The sequence below is a fragment of the Buteo buteo genome, chromosome 4, assembly GCF_964188355.1.
Source record: "Buteo buteo chromosome 4, bButBut1.hap1.1, whole genome shotgun sequence".
NCBI classification, from domain to species: Eukaryota; Metazoa; Chordata; class Aves; order Accipitriformes; family Accipitridae; genus Buteo; species Buteo buteo.
This window is the reverse complement of record NC_134174.1, coordinates 15,987,138-16,000,562: the sequence shown is the minus strand read 5'-3', so window position 1 is coordinate 16,000,562 and position 13,425 is coordinate 15,987,138. Positions and strand designations below refer to the sequence as shown.

The following is a 13,425-nucleotide window of genomic DNA, read 5'->3' as shown; positions in this document are numbered from 1 at the left end:
GGTGGGGTGAGGGTTTGGCTTTTGTTTACACCACCGTCCCTGCAGATGTGGCTGGATAGCGGGAGCAAGGGCCGTGGTGGGGAGCCGAACCGGGTGGTGGGGAGGCAGACCCTCCTCTCCCTCTGCACCAGACGCAGCCCGGCAAGGCGGGCAGGTTGCTGTGTGGGCGAGCAGAACCCTGCTCCGCTTGGCACGCCGTCGGCTGCTGCAAGCAGATCCGCCACTGTAGCCAGCTGACAGGAGCTGGGCATGCTTGGGCTTCGGTTGTGTACAGAGGAGGAGAGGAGTGGGAAGGGTGGGCCGCTTGAATGAGCGGCTCCTGTCACCTCCTGTGTGCTGGGGCAGAAGCTGTAGAGGCGGCCAGCCTGGGACATGAGGAGGGCTCTTGTGTGGTGCTGGCTGTCATGCAGGGTTGGCTAATCCAGGCCTGGCCGTGGGCATTGGCACGTGCCAGCACCTGCCCACACCTCTGGGGACTCGGAGAATAAACTAAATGCGAACTCCGGGCAGTCTGGTTACGAGAGGACGGGCTGACATCGATGCGCCACGCTCTTTGCCTCACAGAGTGCGTCTGCAACTACCTGGGCACCATCCGGGAGGACTGCGAGGGCTCGGAGAGCTGCCGGTGCGAGGCGGCCACGGGGCAGTGCCGGTGCCTGCCCAACGTGGTGGGGCAGACCTGCGACCGCTGTGCCCCCCACACGTGGAGGCTCGCCAGCGGCGCTGGCTGCGAGCAGTGCGGCTGCGACCCCGCACGCTCCCTCGGGCCTGCCTGCAATGAGGTGAGGGGAGCGCGGGGCGTTCTCCGACAGCTTGGCCTTCGCTCCGGCGCGGGGCCGGGCTGCTGCTGAGGTGGTCACATCTCCTGTTGGGGTTTGTTTTGGCAGTTCACGGGGCAGTGCCAGTGCATGCCGGGCTTTGGAGGCCGAACCTGCCGGGAGTGCCAGGAGCTCTTCTGGGGTGACCCAGGCGTGGAGTGCCGAGGTGAGTCCAACCCCGGCGCCTGCTCCACCTACTCCTTTTGGAAATGGCCTGGTGGCCGGTGGCCAGGCGTGTCGTGACCCCCCAGTGTGCTGGGACACCCCCACCGGGAGCAGCCCCTCCGGTGCCCCCTGCCAGTGCCCACACGAGCCTTGGAAGTGAGGGAGGACGGCATGTTGGGGTCTGTCCCCCGGGGTTTTGCCGTCTCCAGGGATGGGAGGCACAGCAGGAGCCCGACCTGGCGCTTGCTGGACCCTTATTTAGAAACAAACCTCTCTGTGTAGAAACTAACTCTCCTTTAACCATTAAGCTGCAGTGCTCTCGGGTAAGCTGGTGTGGTAAGAAAACACATCACAAGTGTTTGGGTTTGAGAATTGGTCCAGAGACCAGTTTCCTTTGCCTTTCGATTGTAGGTGGTGGAAGACCACTGTCTCCTCTTGCGTCTTGTTAGGGAGACTGGGCCTGAAGAAATAAGGTTTTGGATTTAGTAGGAGACTTTCCTTATATTTCAGCTGAAAATAAAGGAGCGAGCGGAGACGATGCAGCAGGTTAGCCATAGCTATATGCCGCAAAACAGAGCGCCATGAAGTTGCTTGTTTAGAAAACTGGATGCTCTCTGTCCTTTTATTATAAACAAGTCTGTTCATTAGCTGGAAAAGAAACTTCAAACACTGTCCAGACCAGAACTAACTTGTATCTCCGATCTGTTCAAATAGGAGCCTTTGCCAGGAGGGTTTGCAGTAGATTAAGGTATTTTTTCCTGCAGGGAGGAATGTGCTTGCTGTGGTCTTTAATAAATCCCTTACAATAGAGATACCTTAGACCCCATTATCTAACCAGATAGGCAGGTCACAGCTACTTGGTTAGTGCAGCAGATGAAAGGACTGGGGAATTGTCCCAGTTCCTGAGTACATATTGGGTTTCTTGGGGGGCGAGGCAGCCTTTCGGGGAGGCTGTGTGTGTTCTGACATGGTGAGGGGCGCTGACCCTGCTGGCTCCAGGGCAGGGATTGTCTCTTGGTATCAGCTGTCTCCATCAGAGTTTATTGATGGAGTCCATCTGCATACCTTATCAGCAGGATTTTGCAGTGTACCAGCATTTCTGATCTCTGATGGAGTTTGTGCTGCCTTTTGAGCATGTGAAGACCTGCTTTTTAATGAAGTAAAGAGAGGATATATTCTTCAGAGACTGTTTTTACAATGCAAATGTTTTTACGCTCTCCTTCCAACCCGCTGCCCCTAAGTGACATGGGAGACTCGCTCAGGTGGAAATGCAGATTTTCCTTCAGGATTGCATTCAACAGGAGGTCTCTGTGTCGGGTGGGGAGAGCCAGTGTCCAGCACTGAGCTGCAGCAGCCTGTGACATGATGCCCCGGATGGGTTCCAGCCATGTGCTCGTTCATGGAGCACATCCAGCCCTGTGGTGCTGCCGAGTCTCCCCAGCATGATGGGGTCAGTGCTTCCTGCCCTGACTCCCATCCTTCCTCGGCAGGGAAAGAAGCAAGTTCTCAGGCCTCATTTAGTCCCAGCGAGCAGAGGGGGAATGTTCAGGCTGGCAGATGTGCAGCTGCTCTGTGGGCAGATAGCAGCTCTCAGTGGTAAGCAGTTTGCAGGTGAACTGGAAAACTGTGCTGTTTAAGGAGTTGCAGAGCAGTGCCCCTGGAAGATAGCTTAAATATGGCCTGTGGCCAAGGTGCAGCTGGAACTGAGATGGGAATTCATCACAAAGATGTCAGCTCGAGCTGCAGGGGCATATGTGGACTCCTGGCCATGGCATTTGCCACCTGCCCTCAGTGGCCTGCTCATGCTGGCCCAAGCAGCCAATACGGCCACATTTTGTCCTGTGTTCAGGAAGAAAATACAAACCTATCTGGAGAGGGAATGGGAAGAGCTCTGAACCATATGGGTATGGACAGACAGTCTTCACTGTGGGCAGTGACCTGATGTGGAGGTGTGGATGTTCGTCCCGATGACTCCAGTGTGGGTTACTCCACTGGCTGGGGCAAGTGGCTTCTGCTCAAGGTTGGAAATCACATGGTGCTTCACTCAAGGGACAGTAATATGTGATCTCTTCACAAGAGGTCTTCAAGCTGTTGGCACCAAGAGACACAAGCTCCTGCTGAGAAATGGGGACTGTACTGCCCATGTTGCTGTGACACCCTTTACAAATTTTTTAATTGCTAAAAAAAAAAAAAGTGTGTGGTCATATGAACACAAGTGCCTGCAAAAAACCTCCGTACACAGCTATGTGGAGATGTACAAAATGGCCCATCTAGGACAGGCTGGGGGCTGCAGCCCCCCACGGGTTCCTAGGCACTTGCAGCAGCACTGAGCTGTGGATGTGGCCCCAGGGTCCCAGCACTCTCCACTGGAAACCAGGCTCCAGGGCACGCTTCCCTGCTGTCCCCGTTGGTGACAGTGACCATTGCAGGCTGCTGCCTGTGACTTGTTTTGTAGAAATCTTGGTAAGATCAGAGATGGTGAAGCAGAAGCTGGGGGACACAGGTTTTTGCACCTGGTCTGAGTGCTTTGATTTGCAGTTTGTGTTCCCTGCGGTGGAGAGAGAGCATGATCTGATGTCTCCTCTCTGCATGTCCCCAGTGGTTACAGTGGGACCAGACCACTGGGGCAAGCTAAGCTAGGTGCCTATGTTTGGGTAGCATCTCGACTGGTACTGGGTACGCTCCCACCACACACAGATGTCCGTTGGGGATTACACACCACAGAGAGTCTGTAGGACTGGGTCTTCAGAGACTGCTTACTCCATGCTTAAAAAAAATCACAGTTACTCATTTAATTTAACATAATGCCTGAAACAAGCACAGGAGAGGTGTAGAGGATAGGGAAAAGCCCAGCGCATCTCTGTTGGCCTCGTGCAGGTCCCTGTGAGGATTACAGTGAGCAAGGGCATCAAACTCGAGTCTTCCAGGCATTCTGCTGGAGCTTTTCCAAAGCCCGGCAACCAAAGTGCAGGACTAGGCACGCTGAGCGCTGCACCAACTTCAGCCTCTAAAGCACATTTCTGGCAGGAGGCTCCAGGCTCCTCTGAAGCCTCTGAGTTACGGTGTGGCTGCAGAGGCAGCTTGAACAATGCGCTTGCACAGCAGATATTTGAAGTTTATGTGTTTCATGTAATATTATATAAAGGAGATGACAATTTTACTATCATTACTCTTTTAATTGAACAACCAGAACAGAGTGCAGTTAGTAAAAGGCACTATATAAGATTGAAAGTTAGGTTGTATTGCTATCTCCCCTTTACAAGAAGCATACCTTTGTCAATGTTTTTCTGTGTTGGACTTGAGTATCAAGCCCTATTGTAAAAAACAGAATTTAATTGAACTAAGATGAAAAAAAGTCACGTTTTTATCAAATACTCACTACAGGCATTGGCAGAAAGTTGTTTTTCTCAGTTTTTAGTCTTTGTTATGTACCTGGTGCCGAAACATCTGTTCACTGAAAATTACTCTATTGCCTTTTACAATAGGCTTCATAATCTTAATTTAACACCTGGGTCTTAAAACTAGTCACATAGGCTGCTTTTATAGGAGGTGTTTATGGTGCAGAGAGAAAGACTAGCAGATGTTTCTTTTCTGTCTGTGATAAGTGTCTAAAGGAAGTCAGACAAATTCTGTGCTAAAGGAAATACAGTTTTCACTTTGAGTTTCATAATTTCAATTGACCTGTGGTCTTAAAATATTGTAATGTATATTGATTGTTTCCAGAAAATTGCCCTTTTGGCAAAGTCTGCTAGCATGTTAAAATGCAGCACAACTCTAGTAATTCTAGGCTGGGATCTTATCTTAACACTCGTACTGAAAATCGTAATGCTGAGGAGTAAGCAATATGCTTACAGGGTAATTTAAATCAATAGCTGATTATTCAGAAGAAATTTGCTAGCTCTGCAAAACTTTCAACCTTACAAATTGCTGAATGGTTTTCTCATCATAGTGCCTCACTGCCACTGAGAAATGTTGCCAGGAAATCATGTTTGAACAAACCCTTTGTTTTTTTGCTGTGGAGGAGTTAAACATTTGATATTCTCCATCCCTGATCTCAAGCAGTAAAGAAAATATTTCTGAAAAAATGATTTCTGTACTGTGTAGGATGATGCAGGGCACTCGCTTGTTCCTAACATCCTGCAATAAGGCATTACACAGACTGATCTTCATACAGCCCTTTCAGTATCCATTATATCATCTTGGCTGTAGTAGCAACTGCTCTGAGACACCTTAGTTTAAATTAAGTGATATGCAAATATGCCACATACTGAACTACAGTGTTACTGAATTAATAACAATAATTGAAGTAATTATTGAATTAAATGGAAGTGACTTCTAAATATTTAAAATCAGAGGGAAAGGCAGCAGAGCTGTCAGAGTAAGTGAAAGATAAAGTGGTTCATAGATATTTATGTACTTAAAGCAAACCACCTGAGCTAGTCATTTACTTCTTTGGGATTTCTCCCCTTGGGTTTCTACAAGACTACATTTAATAAGCATGTACAAGTGTTACTTTTTATCTTTAAGATCAGGAAAAAAAATTACTGAAAGGGAAAGGCATTGATCAAGGCGGTATAAAAATTACCCATGTATACTCTGTGTGTGCATACACTTATGTGGACATGGGTTTGTGAACAGATGCAGCTACAATCTTTTATACCTGTAAGCTGCTAATCAGCAGATCCTGACTGAAGAATTTGGCTAGAAAATTTTCCTGTCAAAAATGTGATTGCACTTAAGTTGGAGTATGCCACTGAAGAATGTCTGATTGAGTTAAACACTCAATTAAAGAAAACAATACACCCAGTTCCAAAATGATATTTCAAACCAGAAGCCTATTGTTTAATATAGTAAATGCTCCTTTGAAAACCCTCAAATCTTTGGCCAATGATTTCAAAAGACTTCTTTTCCTCCACTCTATTTTCCATAGGAGGTACTGCAGGGTCCTGCTTTGCTTACCCAGGGACAGATTTGATGTCTGTCTAACACTGATCTTCAAAGCAAGCCGCCCCGTCCATGTTAACTGGCAGCCCTTCACCTCGGCCTTGGTCCACCCCTCTGTATGAAGGGAGGGTAATCAACCATTTGTCCTGAAGGCCATTGCCAACCTAAACTGGTTAAGGCATCTAAATCTCTCGGAGTAAACTTAACATCTGTGTAGTTTGGCAGTGCAAAATGAACCACTTCCCAATTTCTAGTCATGTAAGCATAGGCAAGGCGTTTAAAAGGAGCTTACAGGACTTCATGTCTTTCCCTATTCCACAAATACTATGTTAAGTGGAGTATAAAGCCATTGCTAGCTACTGAGTAATACCTGAAACACTTGTGCATCCCTCGATGTGCCTGTGTTTTTCTTGTTCTTCTTGGAAAAAAATTAGATTAACTAGGCATATGCTAAAATTAGATGTGGTATAGCTACTCAGGTGTTACATCAGACTTATGAGTGTGCTGGTTAGAGCCGAAATCTCCAGAGCCAGGCGATATTTTGAAGATTGTGTTTGAGTTAGCCTGTTTGAGTACATCAGAAGCAAAACTGCTGTAACTGAGAGCATCGTTAGCACTGGACTGTATAGGGGTTGACTCACACGGTGGCCATAGGAATAGCTAGCTGGTTGTTAGCGAAGGAGGTGTTAGAGAAGCAAGAACTCCACGGTGGTTAGAAATGATGCTGGGGTACTCTGGCCAGAAACAATGCTGGGCATGATGTGCTGGATCATTCTGACATGGTGTTTGCTCTGTTTCTAGCAGGTGATAGGAATCAAGGTGTCTCCTGTTTTCACATCCCAGTTCACTGGCTGTGATAATCAAATGTCACATGAATCCTTTTGGTGGATGTGCACCCACTATCATGCATGATAGACATGTAAAGTTGCTGTTTTGTCAACTTTAGGACAAAGTTTTGCCCTGAAATCTCAGAGACTGAAGCCAGCGGGCTCTTGGTAGGCAGGCATTGCAGGAGGCAGAGGTGAAACCTGTGCACTGAGCTATTTGCCTCGTGGGCCATGGTGTTCAAGGCGCTCCTCACTACCTAGAAGGCTTTGTATGGTCTTGGCCTGGGCTTGCCTTCCTCCGTTTGAGAACTGCCGCAGCTGAAGTCAGTGGAGGGTCTGGTGCCCACCATGCTGTACAGGGAAGATGCTCCCTGCAATGGCATTGCATGTGCTCCAAATAGCCTGCTGGTGGTGGCCAGGGCACATGATGTGGGACTCATCCACTAGAGGTGTTGGAGATGGTGGAGGTCCTGTTCCACACAACCTTGGAGGGCACTTTCTGTGGGTTTCTGGCTGGCTTAATTTCATTATTAATGCTGTGTCCAGAAATTGGGCCCCAGCTTCTGATAAAAGTACAGTGAGACTGGCTCTAGCAAGGAACAGAGATGGTTTCAATCATCTCTGGTAGAAGCGCTTGGCTAAGGTCATCTACACTTTAATAAAAGACAGTCACATGTAACCAAACACTGGCATGCATGTGCCATTTGTGAGGTGAAAGGTTTGCTTACAGGATGTGAGCTGTAAGAGGAGCAGTGATGCTTTTGTGAGAACTGAAAAAATGTTTCAGTCAGTGCCACAGCAAGGAATTGTCCAAGGGCTGTAGCTAGAGAGAGTATACCACCAACATGTAGAAATGCCTCCCAAATTTTCTAAATGGAAAAAAAATAAAATCGGTTGGAATCTTCTTATTCCACTACTGAGGGAGGCTTTTTCTTGGTTTCCTTTAAACTATGTGATTTTACTTAAAAATAGAGATAAATTTTTCTTCAGTTTTACCCTTTGGTTTGAAAGCTGGTGTGGTCCTGTGCACAGTTAATGACTTGGGAAGATCACGAAGAAAAGAAAGAGCAAATGTGAAACCAGTGCTTTTGAAAGCCATTTTACATATGTTGGATTCACATTACTGAGGTAATGCAGAGCCAGTATTGCCTGTTTCTGGGCTTGATAGAGAATCCTAAAATGGAGAAATAACCCATAGTAATGTTTCTAGCCACCTTGTGCAATTTTCTCATGGGTCCCCCAAAGTTCAGTTTGGAAGTTTTGCAGAATTCTAGAAATGTGATGATTCTTCCAGCTGTTGTGCTGCATTTAGAATAAATTCTTTGCTCTTTATCATCTCCCAGCAGGCAGCTATGGAGCTTGGGCTTTCACTTTGCAAACGAGTTAGTACTTAAATTCTCTTCTCTCCTTCCCCAACATTTTCTGGCTCCAGAGATTTTGGAATTCACATTACCATGTAAATGCCACTAAAGCCATGTCATCTGCCTTTCCTGAACATGCGGGTATTCAGGAGTAGAATTACCAACATGGGCGTTTTTTTCCTCACATTAAGCTTTTTAAATCTGCAAGTAAATATAGTGATTTGATTTGCCAGCAGCAAGTATTCATGTAGCTTGATCAGATCTCAGGATCTTTGAGAAAAATCACATGCCATTTAGCCCCTTTCTATGCAGAGGAATTTGGACAATTCATCATTATATCGAGGGCCTTATTAGTTGACAGAAGGGTTAACTGACCTTCAAACAGGAACTTGACAGTTTGCCTGCAGGGAACATATTCCATGGCAAGTTGACTACTTAAGCACTTTCGATGTAAAGTAAAAACAATCTCTTGTGTCAGGGTATAATTCAAAGAACAAAGGACCATTTTGCTCAATTGTGCAGGCAGCAGAAGTTATTTTTGTCTCTTGCCTATCATATTCACATTGTACAAGAAAGTCGTTTTGTTGAGGAGGGATTTGTTCTGCTGAGGCTCTTTGTGTAATTTTTGAACTGAAGACCACCACTGTGTTTTGGCATTGAAGCAAACAACATACAATCTTGAAAACGGCTTTGTGTTTTGCCCTTTTTTCAAGGGGGCATGTGCTTGGGGTGTGTGAATTGATTTATGGACCTTTTGGAGCCATTAAGCTCCTTCAAGGATGCCTGGTAAATGGATGTGTAAGTGAAGGCTTTTATCGGGTATCACAGTATTTTTCCTGTTTAAGGAACCTGTGCTTGACCTGCTTCAGGTGTACTCTGCCACAATGGTAGGTAGATGACCTACATATTTTCAAGGCCTCTCTTTTTGTTCTTTGCTGCCATCCCTTTATTAAAAGCCTTGCAGGTTGGTAATTTCCTCTGCTGCTGTTGCCTGCATAATTAAGGAGGAGGAGGAGAGGTCAAGTGGCAGCCCCACTGGATGGAAACGTTTCTCCTGATAGTGTTACTGTGTACAAAGTGTGTCTGTGCTTTTGGAAATGACCGCGTATCAGTAAGTTAATTGAGTAACTTCTCTATGGTGGGTTAGTGCCAAAGAAGTACATCCTTATTCTAAAGCTTGTTAAAAAAGGGTGTTGCCCAAACCTTATTGCTCCAATTTGGCAACCACCTGGAGCCCCTGGGTCTTACCTGACTAGCATATAAAGATAGGTAGGTGTTCACAGTTACAAAAATAAAATAAGAATGTAAGTCCATTTCAGGAAGGTGTGAATACTAACCTCTGAATTGGTGCTCAAAGTGTGAAATAATTAAAAAAATAAATCTGTTAATCGTCCTCATTCCCACTTTGATAGTGACAAACAGTGTGTAGGCTCTTTGTTGTTAGCACCCTGTTGGAGAAGACTTCTTTCTTCTCCCTCAGACAGGGCTGCCCATGATCACATTCTTTGTTCTAGTCTACTATTCACTGCCCGATTTTTTTCCCATTTTCTGTATATGCAAACCATCAGCCCCGTGCAAAGCTCCTCAGTGCATGTTGTGGATGTTTTTCCACCATGCCTGGCAGGAGTATGTCCTGAGCCAGGCCCTGTACCTCTGCATAGAAAATCTCTTAAGGGCTGTTACTCCATAAATTTGTCGTGTTCTTCTTTGAAGCCACTTCAACTTTTAGCACTCGCAGTTTCTTGTGGTAGGGACCTCCGCCACTTAACTAAGTGCTGTGTAATCAACTGTCTCCTTTTATTGTGCTGTTTGTGGGATGTGCAGGGGAAGGTGGTTGGTTTTTGATCTGCTGCATTCCTCAGGTGATACCTACACCTGTGCTGGAGGAGACAGTAAATGGTTGTTCCTTGTTCGCTTCTCCCATTTCACTCATGTTTTGTTCTTAAACCCTCTGCTATGTGCCTGCCTGTTGTTTCTTTTCCTGTCTGGAAAGCCTTGCTCTACTTATTCTTGTAGGAGTGAAACTGGGATCTTTGTCTTCAGTTGCTCTCCAACTGATAACCAAACGTTGCAAGAAGTGTCCTTCCTTGCTCCATTATTGTGCCTGATTTTGAGACATGCAAATCCTGGTCTCCCCTAGAGTTATTTCCCTATCTCTCTCCACTTTCACCCTCAGCCCTGGATCCCCCATACCCAAGCAGACACATCCATAACTAGCTTTTTATAATCCAGATAAGGACCACTTCTATACTCATTTCACCACTTCATTATAACCGATTTTTTTTTCTCCCTGCCAATGTCACTGTCATTTCCCTCACCATAGCTTTCACACATGCCTTTTTCTTCTTCCAGCCTGTGATTGCAACCCTCGTGGCATCCAGACCCCGCAGTGTGACCGTGCCACCGGGCAGTGCATCTGCAACGAAGGGGTGGAAGGGCCGCGCTGTGACAAGTGCTCCCGGGGCTACTCGGGCTTCTTCCCCAACTGCGTGCCATGCCACCAGTGCTTCGCCCTCTGGGATGTGATCATCAGTGAGCTGGCTAATAGGACCCAGCAGTTCCTGGATAGGGCTAATGACCTCAAAATCACTGGAGTCACTGGCCCATACCAGCAGACACTCAACACCCTGGAGGAGAAGCTCACTGAAATTAAAACTATCATCACTCAAAATCCAGCTGCCGAGCCCCTGAAGAACATTGGGAATCTCTTCGAGGAAGCAGAGTGAGTACAATTGCGGTTGTCTCTAGCGTGGGAAGGAGTGGGAGTGCCAGTGAGATGGGATTTACTTGAGTGACTGATGTCCCCATGCTGCGCTGGGGACACCCTGGCTCTGCTCCTCCAGCTGGGCGAGGTACACTGCAGCTCTTAGCACTCACTGGTGGAGCACCTCGCCATGCTCAGCACCAGCAGTAAGCATCTGTCCCACAAGCAGAAACCTGGCTGGGGAAGGTAGGAGCAGTGCAGTTACCATGCTCTGGGCAGGGGTTGTCCTGCTCCTGCTGCACACCAGGCAGCTAATTACCACCGAGCCACTCATGCTTGCCTTGCGCTCCCCCGGGGCAAAGGACAAACACTGCTATTCTGTGAGAGAATGAAGAGGGGAGAGATTAAATTCCTGGATTTCCATGTGTAGCTGATGAGTTGGAAGCTTGTGCTCCTTTCTGCACTCTTGAGTGTGTGTGTGGGGAAGCACCAGCTTTATAACAAGGATTGTTTCCATTTTTCTCAGGGTAGGAGGCTTGTATTTTGTTTTAGGGCTAAGTATACAAAAGATGGTAGTTTGTGCTTTTGGAGATGGAACAGTTTAACATCAGGTAGGATTACAGATGCTTTCTAGCCCTGTGTGCAACTGCTTGAACTTGCTTGTGCATTGTAAAGGGGACTGCACAAAGCAGAGGGCCAAGGATTAAAGCACAGATGTCTCAATTAACGATATGCTTGTGTCCTGCTCCTCCCTCCCTCCATCTGGAGAGCTGGGGGTTGCCGCTAGATTTGGGCTCTGTGTGTACTGAGGTAGGTCAGAGCAGGTGAGGAGCTGCTTTTCTCTAACACACGCATTTGTATGTATCTGTTCTTGCTCCTTTCTGCCTGTATAGAAGTACTGGGCTCTGGTGGATTCCTGGAAAACAGCAGGCTGTGGGCTATTGAGAGAGCTGTAAATTGATCATAGAGCTTGAATACTGCCTGATTCTTTCAGAATGAGGAAATGCTGTGTTTGGTGGGATCACCATGGATTGGAATAGCTTCCTATGCCAACTTCTGTTCTGCAGCAGCATTGATGTGTAATATATACTTGCTTTTCCTTTTAGGGTTATCCCACTAGCTAAAGCCTGCTCCGTGGCTCACTGAGGCCATGCTGAATTCTGAGGGCGGGAGGTTTTCCTTCATAGCCCTAAAGAAACGGCTGGTGAAGAGGGATCTTTACAGAGGAGTTAAAAGAATCCATTGTGTTCAAACTAAGGCTTCCTCCCCCCCCCCCCCCCCCCTCCAGTTTCCTGAAGTTCAAATCTGTCCCATGAGCTGGTAGTAATCAAAACTGCATTTGTAGCTGTGTGGGATGGGAAGCAAATTATGTATGGATCATAGTAGTCAACTCTGACCTATGCAGTTGCCATGGTACAAGAGCATTACACCAGTCCTCTGGAATCTGCTTCCAGTTAATCTTACACAAAGCAGCTGTTTTCTGAGCAATTTGGTGCTTTGAGTTTATAAACATGCTGTAGATTAAAAAGTAGTTTTGTATGATAAAGCAAACAAAACAGTGTTCTAGGTAGGCATGTTGTTACAAATCACTTACAGCTCCACTGAGGGAGGACAAGTCCTGCCGTGGGAGAAGCTTGGCACAGCTCTAACCACCACTCTTCAGTGAAGTGAAGCACCAAGGCTTACTACCCTTCCTCCTCCCCCTGTTGAGTCCTGTGCCTCTGTTTTACAGAAAACTGACAGCAGATGTTACAGTTAAGATAGCTGACATAGAAGAAAACCTGTCAGCCTTAGCAGTGAAGAGCAATAGCACAGACACTGACCTGAGCATGCTGGAGACAGATGCCAAAAGCCTAGACCATGTGGTGAAAGAACTTGCAGAACAGCTAGAGTTCATCAAGATCTCTGATGTTCGGGGTAAGTGTCGCAGGGAGGGGGAGAAAGCAGTGGGGTAGCTAAAGATTTAATTAGTGTATGGTTTTAAATACCAGGTTAATCTTCTGACTTGTAATAAAACTCAGTTGCTAGGAGGGCGGCTTCTTTCTGTCCATGGGCAGAGTTGCTGATGCAGCAGGAATTCTATTTTGCCCCCTCGCCCCCTCTCTCTCCCTCTGCACATTGCAAAGCCAGCTTAAGTTCATGGGGCACAGAGTTGTCTTAAAGGCTCTTAATACATTTTAGATGAGACACAACAGCTGAAAGTTCCAAGTTCTGGGAGTTCCAAGATCTCCCTTGCTCTCCCCAGTCTGTGAAATTGCTGTTTCTGGTTGGAAAAACTACCTGGGTCTTGGTGACTAAGAGCACACTGTAAAAGCCCAGTTCTTCTGAGCCACCCAAGCCTTGTGTGCCCATCAGCACACTGAAACATGCCAAGAGTCAAAATTTGCTGGAGAAAGAGGAATGTCACTGAATTCTTTAGAAATTTTGAAAGCTGACTTCATTGCAGCTTGAAACAAATGATTTTTTTTTTTTTTTTCATTCCTGCTTTGCAGGAACTCTGAGATTTTTTCCAGTGAATGTGGCATTTTGCAGAGTGAGGCAAGTAGGATGTAGAACAGGGGAGTCCCCAACTTACTTGTGGCATTCTGCAGAGGAAAGCTGCCCCA

General features: G+C 46.8%; 1 protein-coding gene across 1 annotated transcript in view; it reads left to right on the top strand.

Moving 5' to 3' along the window:
• Positions 1–13,425, top strand: part of LAMB1 (laminin subunit beta 1) — a 44,409-nt gene that overhangs the window by 22,610 nt on the left and 8,374 nt on the right. Inside the window, exons 22-25 of the mRNA XM_075024864.1 lie at positions 565–782; positions 888–984; positions 10,468–10,837; positions 12,552–12,736. Of these exons, the coding sequence (XP_074880965.1) occupies positions 565–782; positions 888–984; positions 10,468–10,837; positions 12,552–12,736 (870 nt within the window). The remainder of the gene's footprint in view (positions 1–564; positions 783–887; positions 985–10,467; positions 10,838–12,551; positions 12,737–13,425) is intronic.